The sequence below is a fragment of the Ochotona curzoniae genome, unplaced genomic scaffold (assembly GCF_017591425.1).
Source record: "Ochotona curzoniae isolate NIBS_2020 unplaced genomic scaffold, NIBS_Ocur_1.0 contig_908, whole genome shotgun sequence".
Taxonomy (NCBI): domain Eukaryota; kingdom Metazoa; phylum Chordata; class Mammalia; order Lagomorpha; family Ochotonidae; genus Ochotona; species Ochotona curzoniae.
In genome coordinates this window covers 30,674,088-30,688,860 of record NW_024466607.1, presented here as the reverse complement: position 1 = coordinate 30,688,860, position 14,773 = coordinate 30,674,088, and the positions used below count along the sequence as shown (strand labels likewise).

The following is a 14,773-nucleotide window of genomic DNA, read 5'->3' as shown; positions in this document are numbered from 1 at the left end:
CTTTGGGCGCGTCATCTATCAACAAACTGTTCCGCGTTTCTCGGTAACTACGGGCAACCCTGAGCTCCCGGACATGACGTCAGCGTTCCTTGCTGCTGTTCCGTCCGTCGACGGAACTCTGGGCTCCCGGATTTGGTGATTGTGTACGTGGAAGCGTCCTGCGCATGCGCAGGCGGGACCTTCCCCCTCAGCTGTGCCGGACGAGCCGAGGCTGACATCCCGGGGTCCGGGGAGCCCGTCGGGGTCATGGCCGCTCGCTGACAGGGCCCTGCGAGGGGCGAAGGGGCCGAGGCTGCCCCGCTGCACCCGTCCCCGGCCCTGAAACCTGCGGGCCCGGCGCTCGGCGTTCCCGCTTAGTACTGCCGCCGCCGCCGCCGGTCGGGGAGCGCGATGAGTTGGTTCAACGCCTCCCAGCTCTCCAGCTTCGCCAAGCAGGCCCTGTCCCAGGCCCAGAAGTCCATCGACAGGGTCCTGGACATCCAAGAGGAGGAGCCGGGCGCCTGGGCCGAGACCATTCCGTACGGAGAGCCCGGTAAGGGGGAGGGGCGCGGGGCGAGCCGTGGGGACCGGGACCCCACAAGGCTTGGGAAGCCGTCTCTCCCCCGACCCCCGTTCCCAGATGCCGCTCGAGTGTCCAACGTGGACTTGGGGAGTCCGGCTCCGGTCCCTGGTGCGGGTCTTGCGGATTTGGGGTTGTCATTCGTTGCCCTTGGCCCCCTCACCCTGACTCGACAGCCCTGAGCAACACAGTCCGACCATAATATCAACAGGGAAGGGCAGAACCGTCGCCGGCGTTCTGCGAGCACTTGGTGCCTAGTGGCGCGTCCTGTGCCTTTTTTTATGGCTTTGTTGTCTTCAAAACAACAGAAATGGAAAATGAGACTCAGAATAGCTAAGCAGCCTGCCCTGGGTCACACAGTGGCGAGGGGCAGGATATCCTGGAGTCGTGTCTCTGGAATCCGTGGCCCAAGAGTTTGGGATTGGATCACATTTTTATTTCTGAAGAGCTAGGTCTCTTTTTTTTTGTCAGAGCCCTTGAACTGAACTTTGCTAGTAACTTCACTTGGTTTTGTCTTTAAGGTTACAAGTGTGATATGTAGGATAAAGCTGTGTAGGTTTGATGGATGTTAAACCTTTGTGTGAAACAGAATAAGCTATTCCTGACTACTCCTGCTTTTGGAAAGTCAGGACCTAAATTGTAACTAGGTAATTTTCTGGTGTTTTTGTCCATGTGTGTATGTCGTTATCTTGCTGCTTTTTACAAAATGTGATAACGCTTTGCTGGAGTAGTGTAACTTGCTTTTTTTCCTACACATCCCACATTTTGTTTTTAAATTTCATATGTATATGTTTTTATTTTGAATTTTTGAATTATGTGATACAATTTCGTATAGACTGGGATTTCCCACCAAACTCCCACCCCCCAACAGATTTTCCCCATTTTACTACAATGGTGTAGTCCTTCATAAGGAATCACAATTCCATCAGTCTCTTATTTAAGTGTACCCCGACATTGCTGGCACATTGTCTACACATTTCCACCAGTTTCACTGCGTATCCATTTTTCGTCTGGAAGCAGGAATGAATGTTGCATTGTACCCCCACATCTGGATATGGTGGACCCCAGTTCTCCATTACTGTGTACATTTCCATAATTGAGAAGCCATGAAACAAGGTCAACAACTGGTATGAGTTAAAACAATCGCAACAACAACAACAACAACAAAAATGAATTACAGTACCATAAAAAAGTGCCCCACTGAGTAACCAACACTTGGATGACAAAAAGGAAACACAAAGGTCTCTTGGGAAAAATGATGCCACCATAAAAGCCATGAGCCAGCAATGAATTTGACAAGAGAAAAGAAAGTCTTTGAAATAAATAAAACTGAGATAAAAAAAACATGTGGGCCCATCCTATATTTTGGATTTCTTTAGAGATGATAGATATGAAGATGACTAGTTTTTAAAATCTGAGTCATTTCATTGTGTCATACAATTTGTATTTAAAAATAGGTGAGTTATATTTTAGGGTCAGATTTTAGTGAATTATCATAAATGTTGTTGACCACCTTCTGTGTTTTAGATTAGAAAAATGGCCATAAGTCTTGACAATAGAGTACTTTAAATGTGTGTCAGAAAACACCAGGATTATGCAAAGCATTCTCCAAGAGGCCAGTTTAATTCCTGTCATCTATTAAGATGATGATAAAATAATAGAATAATTATCTCTATATTACAGAAATGAATCTCAAATTGTGTCTGAACTGAAGGTTTCTAAATACTGTTAATCGATATGAGCTTTGAGGTGATGTTAAAAGACAAACTTTGCTATAGAGCTTGCTGGTTTTCAGCTTTTAGTTCTGCAGAATTTGTAATAATTCTACTTAGCCGCTGTTGAATTTAGAGAAACAAAAATACATTTAAAGAAGTGTTTTAAATGCTGGAGTGAATACACCATGTTTTTTGTCATTAGGTTTTTATTTGCATTTATTTCTGTGACTGAATAATTATCCTTTTCACCCTTGGAAGACAGTTTAAAAAGTTTTTTTTTTTTTAAAGATCCTAGTGTCAACCACTTTTTATATGAATAAACAGTAGAACTAAAAAAGTACGCATTTCTGAAGTTAACAGTAATTTAATTGCTGGTGCAGAGGGAACAGAACAAAATTGTTTTAGAGTGAATTTATAGAGTGGGGCTTGCAAAACAGGCTTGTCATTAAATGAGTGGAAATGGTAACTTATTGTACCCATCGGTTTAGCATATTCTTTGGAAAATAACATTCACCACCAGTATCTTGTGTTCAGCTTCTGACTGTTGCCCTCTTTGCGATGAATTACTGTGTTTTATTGTTGAGGAGAATAAGATTAACATGCAACTGAATAGATGAGGTTTTTTTTGCTGTGACTACACATGACCTGTAGATATACTGCTTATTGTTGAGAAATGAATAATACATATCTTGAACTTACTAGGAGTTGTGAATTAGATGCCATTGCTGTCTTAATTTGTTGTGGAGCAGAATAATGTGTTTGTTTCTGGTGATCCAGGCTAGTTTATCTGTACTCTTTGCTTCTTAGGCAAAAGCACACTTTTTATTTTTTAATATTTGCTTATTTTTTGTTGGATAGGCCAACTTACAGAGAGAAGGAGAAACAGAGAAAGATCTTTTGCTCCTGGCTTACTCCCCTAAATGGCCACAATAGCCAGAGCTGAGCTGATCCAAAGCCAGAAGCCAGGAACTTCTTCTAGGTCTCCCACAAAGGTGCAGGGCCCAAGGCTTTGGGCCATTCTCCACTGCTTTCTCAGGCCACAAGCAGGGAGCTGGCAGGGAAGTGGGGCAGCTGGGACATGAATGCACTTGTATGGGATGTTGGCACTTGCAGACAGAGGATTAACTAGCTCAGCCATCATGCTGGCCCCATCAGTATTTTTTTTAAGAGCCTCGTTAACCCAGGAACTGATAAGTAATACAGTAGGGATTTTAACGTACAAATCACAGGTTGTAACTCTAGATTTTCTTTCTTCTAGTTTTGTGTTCATATTTATTTGTAACAGTGATTGAAATGTGAGTGTAATACATGTATTTTTAATATTTCTTGTTGTAGGAATAAGTTCTGTCAGCGGAGGATGGGACAGTTCAAATTGGGGGCTGAAAACCAACGCAGAACCCCAGAGTCCACCAGCAGCCTCCCCTAAAGCCATCACAAAGCCGGTCCGGAGGACTGTGGTCGACGAATCGGAGAACTTCTTCAGCGCCTTCCTCCCTCCAGTGGACGTGCAGACTGTTCAGAAGAGTGCAGTGGTATCAAAGCCTCCTGCCAAGTCACAGCGACCAGAAAAGGAGGTGCAGAGCACCTTGCACGAATCCTTGCACACTGGACAGTCAAGAGCTACGGACCCAACCGAAGCAAAAGTGAAAGACTCTTCGTGTGCGTCAGGGGAGGCTCAGGCAGTAGAAGTTCCAGCTCCTAAACCTGAAGGCCAGCAGGAAGAAACTGCTAGTAAGGAATCTGATAGCAAGGCCCCGACTGTGCATTTAAAAGTATCTGAAACGGTCGTTAATGTGAAAACACCTGCAGAAAGTGTGCCTCATCTGTCCACACAGTCTCTCGCCGTGGAAACCAAGGAACAAAAACACGAAGACAGACAGAGCAATACCCCGTCTCCTCCCATTAGTACTTTCTCCTCAGGCACTTCTACCACCAGCGATATTGAAGTTTTAGATCATGAAAGTGTAATAAGTGAGAGCTCGGCAAGTTCGAGACAGGAGGCCACAGATTCGAAATCAAGTCTTCACCTGATGCACACATCTTTTCAGCTGCTCTCTGCGTCTGCTTGCCCTGAGTATAACCGTTTAGACGAGTTCCAGAAGCTCACCGAGAGTTGCTGCTCATCTGATGCTTTCGAAAGAATAGACTCATTTAGTGTACAGTCCTTAGATAGCCGGAGTGTGAGCGAGATCAACTCCGACGATGAGTTATCAGGCAAGGGGTATGCGTCAGTGCCTATTGTGGTTAGTCCGTCAACTCCAAAGACTAAAAAAACCGAGTCTGTGGAAGGCAAATCTCAAGATGAAGTGAATGAAACATTAATTATACCCACTGAGGAGGCAGAAATGGAAGAAAGTGGGCGAAGCGCAACACCTGTTAACAGCGATCAGCCTGACATCTTGGTTTCTCCTGCCCCAATAAATGAGGAGCAGAGTGTCTTAGCCAAGGTGGTTGAGCAGAGTGAAGCTGCTGAGAGTCAGCCGGAATCACTTCCTGAGAAGGAAGATATTAGCAAGGTAATTGTAGAAAGTGATGTACTTTTTGGAGCTAAACTCAGCTGATTTATTAAAAATGCTTTCAAGAATGTATAATGATTTGTGTCGATAAGGAAAGATTCATGTTTTACTGGTTCAGTTTTCTCTTAAGGACTTTCAAATTGAACTACTGATACTAAATTATTTGAAATTTTATCATAGCAGCTGATGAAATGAGTTTTACCATTTCAGTATGGTTTTAAATTGAGTTATTGATATTTCAAATCTTGTCATAGCAGCTGTGATAAAATGAGTTGTCTGTTTCACGTGAACATAAAAGTTTACATCTTGAATCTTTATTGTTAACTGTTATTGAAACCTTAAAATTTCGTTATACTGTGCTTTTTTGGTTTATTTGTCAAGGACTGCTTCCTTAAATATTTATCTTGAACTTCTTGGCACATGTGCTAAAATGAACATAAATATCATAGTTTATGTTTTGCAATATTTTGTGTCTTGGCATTATTTGTAGCAAATGTTAAAGTGTCTTTTTTTAATCTTTAGGTTGATAATTGAATATTCTCGTTGATTCATATGGAGTGTGTTCTCCTTGGATTGTTCCAGCTTTGTGTTATTTTCATATTGTTGATCTCTAAAAAGTTTAAGAAGCAAAGTCATAGCTTGTGAATGCACATTGCTTCTACCTAATACGTACTAAAGAAAAGTGGTATATATGCCTTAACAAAGTAGAATTTTCTGCATCAAAGCACTATGTAGACCTTCAACCAGAAATTGCTTGGTTATTTTCTGGAGTGGTTTGCTATTCTTCCCCTCGCGGCAGCAATGTGGTTTGTCCAGTTTGTACCTTTAGTTCTTAGTTTTGTGCGTTCATTGTGTTCCATTATCATTTTAAGAATTTATTTCTGTATTATTTCAAAGACAGGCAAAATAAACAGACATTACATAGGCTGATTCACTTCCCAAATGCTAACAAGCTCCTAGGCTGGGCCAGGTGAAAACCTGAGCCCAAAACTTGGCGCAGGACCCCCACGTGGGTGGCACGGTGACATGAGCCATGGCCTGCTGCTTCCCAGGGTATGTGTGAACAGGAGACTCAGCTGGAAAAGCAGCTGGGATGTGAACGCAGACCCTCCTTTAGGGGTGCAGCAGACCCTCCTTTAGGGGTACAGCTGCCCCAAGTAGCTTTTGAATTGCTGTGCCAAACGTCTACCCTCTTAGTATTGTTTATTTTTTATGAGATAATGCTATATTATTTTAGTGAATGGTATACCTTTAAAAGTTAATCTCCTGCATGTGTAAAAATGGCCTTGTGTTTTGACTTTTATGTATTTTAATTCAGACAGTTGAATTTCTGAATGAGAAACTGGAAAAAAGAGAGGCTCAGTTATTAACACTTAGTAAAGAAAAAGCACTTTTAGAAGAAGCTTATGATAACCTGAAAGAGTAAGTATTTTATAAATGTGAATAATTTTATACATTTTCATGGAGGTCCAAAAACAACTTTGTTACTTGTTTTTGAAATTAAAATGCTTTGTAATTTAATTTGCTCATAATTACTGATAATTGCTTAAAGATTACTTTTGTACTAAAATTATGTTTGCCATGTTATCTTGGGCATTGTAAAGAGGTATTATGCAAACATGAAAATAAAACTATTATTAATAATATTTTGTATAAAGTAAAATGCATTTAAAGAAAGCCATGATATTGTCTTTAGCTAAAAAAATCTGATTAGTTTTTGAGTATGCCCTAGATAGATTTTAGGAAAAAAATAGATTTTTGAGATGTTTTAATATCAAGATCTAGCAAGTAACTTTGAAGATTAGTAAGCCCAAAAAGTTTATAAGTAATGATGAGATAAATGTTGCAGAAAATTTTGTCCTGTTTTTGACGACTGACCTCGTCTTGTTACCTTTGGAATATATAAGCAGTATCCTCATTGTCAAATATTTTAAATTTAGTGAAGTGTTTCGAGTGAAAGAAGAAAGTAGTAGTATTTCTTCGTTGAAAGATGAATTCACTCAAAGAATTGCAGAAGCAGAGAAGAAAGTTCAGCTAGCATGCAAAGAGAGAGATGCTGCTAAAAAGGTAACCAAAATTAATGTTGAACTGTATAAAAACAGAGTTTTGAGGAATACACTACTGTTGAATGTATTTTGAGTTTAAAAAAAGTAAGATAGGATGAAAGCATACACACACATAAATAGTATAAACAGTTTTTTGGGTAAATTAGAAAAAATTATCATTAATCTTGTTTGTTGCTTATATTCTACTTCAAACATCTTATGTACCTCTTCATGCCAAAGTAATTCTAAAATTTGGATTTCTGATGGTTAATGACTCTTAGAGTCATAAAGTTAACTTACTCTGATGAGAGTTTCCCAGTGTCTATGGTGCTGACATGTTAGACTGGGTAGTTGTATGGTGCAGGAGGTAATCTGGTGCATGGTAGCAGTGTTCCTGGCCCCTACCCATGACACTGAGCACTACCACCTTCACCACAACCGCCCAGCCAGATGTCATATAGCTAGATAGCCCTATCGCAGCAAAGCCATCCTGGTTGGAGACCGTTGTTTTTCCATCCAAGTACTAACAAGTCCCACCCTGCTTAGCTTTGGAGATCAGATGACAGTGGGTGCATTGGGGTTGCCTGACTATAGATGGGGACCATTACTCTAATGTATCTAATTTGGAACTAATGCCAATTTTAAACGTTGGTAATAATTAAGGTTAATAATTACTGAGTGTATTGCAACTTTGTAACATTATCTCAGGACTTGTCCTTTCTTTGTCTTCTGGCTCAGTGTAATAGGAGTTTATAATTTCTATATATTCCTGCAGAAATGAGGTATCACATGCTGTCTTCATTTCAGAGAGCTAATTTATAACTAAGGGTGTCTGTCCAGTGTATCTCTTCCTGTAGAATGTTTGTAGAGATATGGGAGGTTATTGAAAGTTAACTTATCCTTGTTTATATCTCCATATGAAATCCTATATTTATGTCTGAATTTAGATTTGTGTATCATATACAGAACCTATTGCCTCAAGATATTAAGTTTACTGGAGAAAACTTAGATTCTTTGGGAACGTATTACGGATGGTTTCTTTGGACAGGAGGAACAATTGAAATATCTGAATAGAATTAAAGCAATTTTTTTGATATTCACAGATTTTCTTTTTATTAGGAAGTGAAAAATATAAAAGAGGAACTTGCCACAAGATTAAACAGTAGTCAGACTGCTGACCTTTTGAAAGAAAAAGACGAGCAGATTCGAGGGTTGATGGAAGAAGGTGCGTATTTTGGTGATGTTGAGGAATAGTGTAAGAACAGCTGATGCTTCCTAATTGAAAAAAATATATTGAAAGCAAGAAATATTTGGACTTAAACTACAGAAATTGAACATGACAGTGTATGGTAGAATAGGAGTAAGATACATAGTGATGGGATAAAAGGCATAAATTTATGCCTGTTGGTAGCCCCTCCCCTTTTTAAAATTGATTTATTGTTATTTGAAAGAGTTACAGAGAGAAGAGAGACACAAAGAGACTTAGACATCTTCAGTTCACCAGTTTGCTCACTAAATAGCTGCATTGGCGGAAGTTGGGCCAATCTGAAGACAGGAGTGAGGATCCTCTTCTGGGTCTCCTATGTGGCTGCAGGAGCCCAAGAACTTGACCCTCCTCCACTGCCTTCCCAGGCCATCAGTGGGATTGGAAGTGGAGCCACCAGGACCCAAGCTGGCACCTGTATGATGCTGGCACCACAGGCAGAATCTTAGCCTGATGCACAGTGTCACCAAACACCCATTTTTTAAAATGATGTATTTGTTTAAAAACAAACAAACAAACCAGAGAATCTTCCATCCACTGATTCACTCCCCAGATGGTTGCAATGGTTAGGGTGGGCCAGGCTAAAGGCAAGAATCAGGAGCTTCTTTTCTATGTCCACTAAGGGTGGCAGGGGCCCAAGCGCTAGGGCCATCTTCCATTGCTTTGCCCAGGTCATTAGGAGGGTTCTGGATTGGAAGTGAGCCAGAATCTGCACCTAGGTGGGATTCAGCATCATAGGTTATGACTTTTCATGGTACACCACAATGCTGGCCCCGGGAGTCCATTATTTAAACCAATACATGATTTCATTAATTTCATGAAAAAGCAAGGATTCTTTGTGTTGATATAAATTTCTAAAAGGCTTAGTTCATTATATACATTTTCATAAAATTTTTGAGAATTCCTTATTATATATGGATTTCAAAGTCTTTATCCTAAAATAAACTTTTCATTCTATTTTTCAGGAACCTTTTTTAAAACAAACAAACAAAAAACCCCACTTGATCTTAGCCAAAAGTCTGAGAAGCGATTTTTTTGTTTTAGAGACTTATTTATTTTTATTGGAAAGGCAGATACACAGAGAGGAGGACAGTGAGAAAGATCTTCCATCCAGTAATTCATTCCCCAAGCAGCAACAACGGCTGATGCTATGCTGATCCAAAGCCAGGAGCCAGGAACCTCTTCTGGGTCTCCCACATGGGTGGAGTCCCAAGGCTTTGGGTCATCCTCAACTGCTTTCCCAGGCCACAAGCAGGGAGCTGGATAGGAAGTGGAGCTGCTGGGATTAGAACCGGCGTCCATATGGGATCCCGGAACATTTAAGATGATGACTTGAGCTGCTAGGCCACAGCACCGGCCCGAGAAGCAGTTTTTTTTTAAAGATTTCTTTAGGGCCCTGTGCGGTGGCCTAGTGGCTAAAGTCCTTGCCTTGAATGAGCTGGGGTCCCATATGTGTGCTGGTTCTAATCCTGGTGGTCCTGCTTCCTATCCAGCTCCCTGCTTGTGGCCTGGGAAATTAGTTGAGGATGGCCCAAAGCCTTGAGACCTTGCACCCATGTGGGAGACCTGGAAGAGCTGCTGGCTTCGGATTGGCTCAGCTCTGGTTCTTGTGGTCACTTGGGGAGTGAATCATTGGATGGAGAATCTTCCTCTCTGTCTCTCCTGCTCTCTGTATATCTGACTTTGAAATAACAATAAATAAATTTTTAAAAATATTTATTTTTATTGGAAAGGCAAATTTATAGAGAGGAGTAGAGATCAAGAGACAGATCTTTTTTTTGTTTGTTTTTTTAAAGATTTGTTTAAAGTCAGATACACAGAGAGGGGAAGAGAGAGAAAGATCCTCCATCTGGTGATTCACTCCCCAAGTGGTCACAGTGGCCGGAGTTGAGCCAATCCGAAGCCAGGAGCCAGGAGCTCTTCCGGGTCTCCCACGCGGGTGCAGAGTCCCAAGGCTTTGGGATGTCCTTGATTGCTTTCCCAGGCCACAGGCAGGGAGCTGGATGGGAAGCGGGGCTGCCGGGATTAGAACCGGCACCCATATGGGATCCTAGTGCTTGCAAGGCGAGGACTTTAAGCATTATGCTGTTGTGCCGGGCCCCATACATTTTTGAAGTACATTTCTATTTAAGGTTCTTATTCTGAGGTTGTGTGGTGTCTTGTTTGATTATTTTATGTTGTGTTTTGCTTTACTGGTGTTTGATAGTAATCTTTTCACTGCATTTATGCTTTTATTTCGTATTATGTGCTTGTGCCTCTTAAAAGATTTGTAGTTAACAGAGTTTCAGAAATTAAAAATCTCTTGTGAGATCAGTCATTGGTATTGGGCATTGAATTCATTTCCAGGAGAGAGGTGACTTTGGAAAAGGTAGTCAAGTGAATATCTCTATTCTTAAAATTTTTCTTACTGTAACACTTCATGGGAGTCAGTGTTATGGGTCGTGGATTAAGTGGCTGCCTGTGATGCCTGCATCCCAGATTGGAGCTCCAGTTTGAGTTCTGGCTGCTCTGCTTCTGGTCCAGTTTCCTACTAGCCATGGCCCGAGTGTTTGTGCCTCTGCCATTCGTGTGGGATGCCCGCATGGAATTCCAGATTCTTGGCTTCATTCTGGAATAGCCCTGGTGATGGCAGCTATTTGGAGAGAAACCAGTTGACGGAAGAGCTCTTCCGTTCAGTCTCTCCCTCTGTCTCAGCTGCTGTTTCTCTTACATACATAAGTACTTTTTTTTTTTTAAAGGAGTAACACTGCTTGCAGAATTTTTTCAAATTTTAGGGGAGCATAGGAATAAAGAGAAAAATAGGTTATATTCCAATATATTAAATATTAGTTTCTTTTAAAACGCTTTCAATAGTTAAAATTGACTATATGTTTAGTTTGCAATCTTCTTTCTTTTGCATCTCCCTTTGTCATTAAGTATTTATTTTTATTAATGGCCATGTTAAAATATCTTACGTGGACATACCATAATTTGTTCTGTTTTCCTACTAATATGCATGAACTGGTGCTTGTCTGAGATGTCCATGTTGCAGGCAGCAGCTTAACCCAGTATGCCTCAGTGCTCAAGCCCAAGAAATGAAATGTTTTTAAAGCTTAAAGCAGAGGTACTAAACAACTCAGGACTGAAGCATATCAGAAGGAGAGCTTGATTTGCTACCCGGAAGAATAATTGTTCACATCTTGGCGTAACTTCATCATTGTCTTTCTGTACATTGCCTTTTGCCAAATAATTTCCAGATAGGTTACAGATGTCAAATATGGTGCTCTGATGTGGGATGCAAGAATTCTGAAAAATTTATTTATTTGTGTAAGTAGAATAGATTTCATGTATTTCACATCTACAATTTTGAGAACATAATGATACTTCCCAACCTCCCTGCTCCTTTCCCTATTATTTGTGTATTTTTTGCTAAAACACTTTGTTTACTCCATAATCATAAGTTTAATCCTTCACTTAATGAAAAATTCAAAAAGTAGAAAGACAACTAATAGTCAAATCTTAGGATGTCAGCTTAAAGTTTTTCTTATTGTAACACTTGCTGGGAGTCAGTATGGGTCCCCATAACTACATTTTGTGTATCCATATACATTACATTTTGAGTATCCTATATATTAGCTACCACAAGTCAAGAGACAACATACTTTTTTTGGTGGGGATGTTGCTGCTGGTTTATTTCAGTAAGCATAATCTCTAATTATGTGCATTTTGTTGCAAATGGCAAGATTTCTTTTTTTTCTGGCAGAATAGTATTCTCTCTCTATGTATAGTAACATATATATACTATGTAGTCTATAGTATATATAGTCTATAGTGTGTGTATATACTATACATGTAGTGTGTGTACTATATCATCTATATACAGAATATATGCATGTGTGTAGTATGTATGTATATATCTATGTATATATACACATACACACATACCATATTTTCTTTATCCAGTCATTGGTTGGTGAACGTCTTGGTTGATTCCTTATCTATTGTGAATTGTACTACTATTAATTTGGTGATATAGATAACTTTTTCATATCCTGAGTTTATATACTTTGGAAAAATTTCCAGTAGTGGGATGGCTGAGTCAAATGGTAGATCAATTTTCAGATTTCTCAGCAGTCTCCATACTATTTTCTATAAATGGCTGTACAAGTTTACATTCCCACCAACAGTGTATTAAGATATCTTTTCCCCATATCCTCACCAACACTTGTTATTTTTGATGATAACCATTGTCTCTGGCATGAGGTGAAACAGCCGTGTGGTAGTTGAAACCCCTGAACCACAATACCTCTCACTTGATATGACTAGTTGGATAACACATTCTATTCAGATTCTGAAGGAATCATTTGAATTTATACTTTTTTACCATTGCCAGGAGAAAAACTTTCAAAACAGCAGCTACATAATTCTAACATCATTAAGAAATTAAGAGCTAAAGACAAAGAAAATGAAAATACTATTACAAAGCTGAACAAGAAAGTTAAAGAGCTAGAAGAGGAGTTGCAGCATTTAAAACAGGTAGCAATCATTATTCTATACATTTATGCATTTATGTTATTCTGATATCAGCACTTTGCCATGGCTTATGAAGCACTTGGAATGGTTTAATTGGTATCCTGTTAGCGTATGCTAAATAATTTAATAGGTGAATATGAGGATTTTTTCATTATTATAATACATGACAACCTTGGAAAATGCTCATTTATCATGCTGTTTCTTATTGAAAAATGCTTATTATACATTTTAACTCAGGTCCTAGATGGCAAAGAAGATGTTGAGAAGCAACATAGAGAAAATATTAAAAAGCTCAATACTGTGGTAGAACGCCAGGAGAAGGATCTTGGCCGACTCCAGGTAGACAAAGAAGAACTTGAAGAAAAGAACCGAAGTATTCAGGCCGCCCTGGATAGTGCATACAAGTAAGAAAACAAACAAGTAGGCGTCTCATTTAGAACCTAGAGTGTTGAAGCTCCTTTTCTGTTGTTACTGCCATACTTATAAACTTACCTACTTGTGAGCCTCTTACTGATCAAAGCAAAATGGATTGAGAGTACTTACCGTGTCCAGTGTTGAATGTTCCCTCTTCTGTATATTTCTTTGGTATATAGACATTTCATTAACTGGGTGTGTGGTTAACTGTGTGTTATTCTAAATAAAAATTACTGATCTAATTTTTAAGAGAACTTACTGATCTTCACAAAGCGAATGCTGCAAAGGATAGTGAGGCACAAGAGGCTGCTCTGAGTCGGGAAATGAGAGCAAAGGAAGAACTGTCCTCAGCACTGGAGAAGGTCCAGGAAGAGGCCCGTCAGCAGCAAGAAACATTGGCTCTTCAAGTGAGTTATGACGATGGCTAAACTTATCTATGTATTTATGCTGCTGCAAATTAAACAATGTGTTAGCTAGTTTGAGCCAAACCTTAGGTAGTGGTTTCTGCATTAAACTTTGTAGTCTTGTTATAGATTTTTCAGAGTGTTGCATTGTATAAAACTTAGTTCTAGTTTTTAGTATTTTGTGTTACTTTAATTTACTGTGTTTTATTTTATTGTAAAGGTACAGTTACAGGAAAGGAGATAGAAAAATCTTCCATCCTCTGACTCATATGGTAGATGGCATAATGTTCCTTTAAACCTGTTGGCCTGATGTTTTCCAAAAAGGATAATGTAATTACAATGTGTTTAGGTGTGCGTGTGTTGTGCTCTCTTTTTATAGTTCATCTTGCTCCTGTCTTGCTCTACTTTTTGCTTTTTTGTTTTTGTTGTTCTTTTGAAAGATTGATTCATTTCAAAGTCAGAGTTAGAAACGGAGAAAGAGGGACAGACAGGACCTTTCATCCTCTGATTGACCTCCCAGAGGACTGCAGTGCTGGAGCTAGGTCTGTCCGAAGCTAGGAGCAAGGAGGCCCTTCTGGATGTTCCTTGTGGGTAGCAGGGCTCTAAGTCCTTGGCCCATTTTCCTCTGCTTCTCCAGGCATGTTGGCAGGGAACTGAATAGGAAGTGGCTGAATAGCAGATGAGACTCAATCTACGGCCAATATGGGATGCCGGTGCTACAGATGGTGGCTTACCTACTGTGCCATGGCACTGGCCCCAGTCTGTTTGTTCATGTCAGAATGTATAGTTGCTTTGTCTTTCTTTAGTATTACATGGCTGGAGCTGTGCTTGTACGCATTCATATGTTTTTCTTTGCTTAGCAGAATGTTTTATTAAGTAGTCATTTTAAAAATTTTGGAATTGCTTGGTGTAAATATTTGTGATAATCACATGTAAAACTAATTTTCTAGTAGAAAGTATTGTACATGATCAATAGGTCAACACAACACATAGTTATTACAAAATTATAGATGTTTTGGCATTGTGACAGTATGTTTTCTGTTTTCTCTTGCAGGTGGGGGACCTTAGGCTGGCACTGCAGCGTGCAGAACAAGCTGCTGCTAGGAAAGAAGATTATTTACGCCACGAGATCAGTGAACTCCAGCAGGTATCCTCACGGATTTCCTAAGTACAAATCCAAGAAGAGTGTTTTCCTAAAAATAAAATTGATTCATTGACATTCATGGAACTGAGAAGTTTACTGTGCACTAGTCATTCGTTGCATTTATTTTTTGAGTGTTTATTTTTTGAGTGTACCTGCTCATGAGAGAGGGAGAGAGAGAAGATAAATTTATCTGCTGACAT

General features: G+C 39.8%; 1 protein-coding gene across 3 annotated transcripts in view; it reads left to right on the top strand.

Annotated features, from left to right (window-relative positions):
* The first annotated feature begins 186 nt into the window (after positions 1-186).
* TMF1 (TATA element modulatory factor 1) overlaps positions 187-14,773 on the top strand; it is a 30,973-nt gene continuing 16,386 nt past the window's right edge. The window contains exons 1-9 of one of the 3 annotated variants that reach the window (XM_040994791.1): positions 187-532; positions 3,610-4,790; positions 6,109-6,212; positions 6,731-6,857; positions 7,955-8,060; positions 12,472-12,614; positions 12,849-13,015; positions 13,276-13,432; positions 14,484-14,576. In XM_040994791.1, the coding sequence (XP_040850725.1) occupies positions 391-532; positions 3,610-4,790; positions 6,109-6,212; positions 6,731-6,857; positions 7,955-8,060; positions 12,472-12,614; positions 12,849-13,015; positions 13,276-13,432; positions 14,484-14,576 (2,220 nt within the window). In that variant the 5' untranslated portion in view covers positions 187-390. Of the gene's footprint in view, positions 533-3,609; positions 4,804-6,108; positions 6,213-6,730; positions 6,858-7,954; positions 8,061-12,471; positions 12,615-12,848; positions 13,016-13,275; positions 13,433-14,483; positions 14,577-14,773 lie in introns of all 3 variants that reach the window. The other 2 variants (XM_040994792.1, XM_040994790.1) reach the window with 2 other exon arrangements.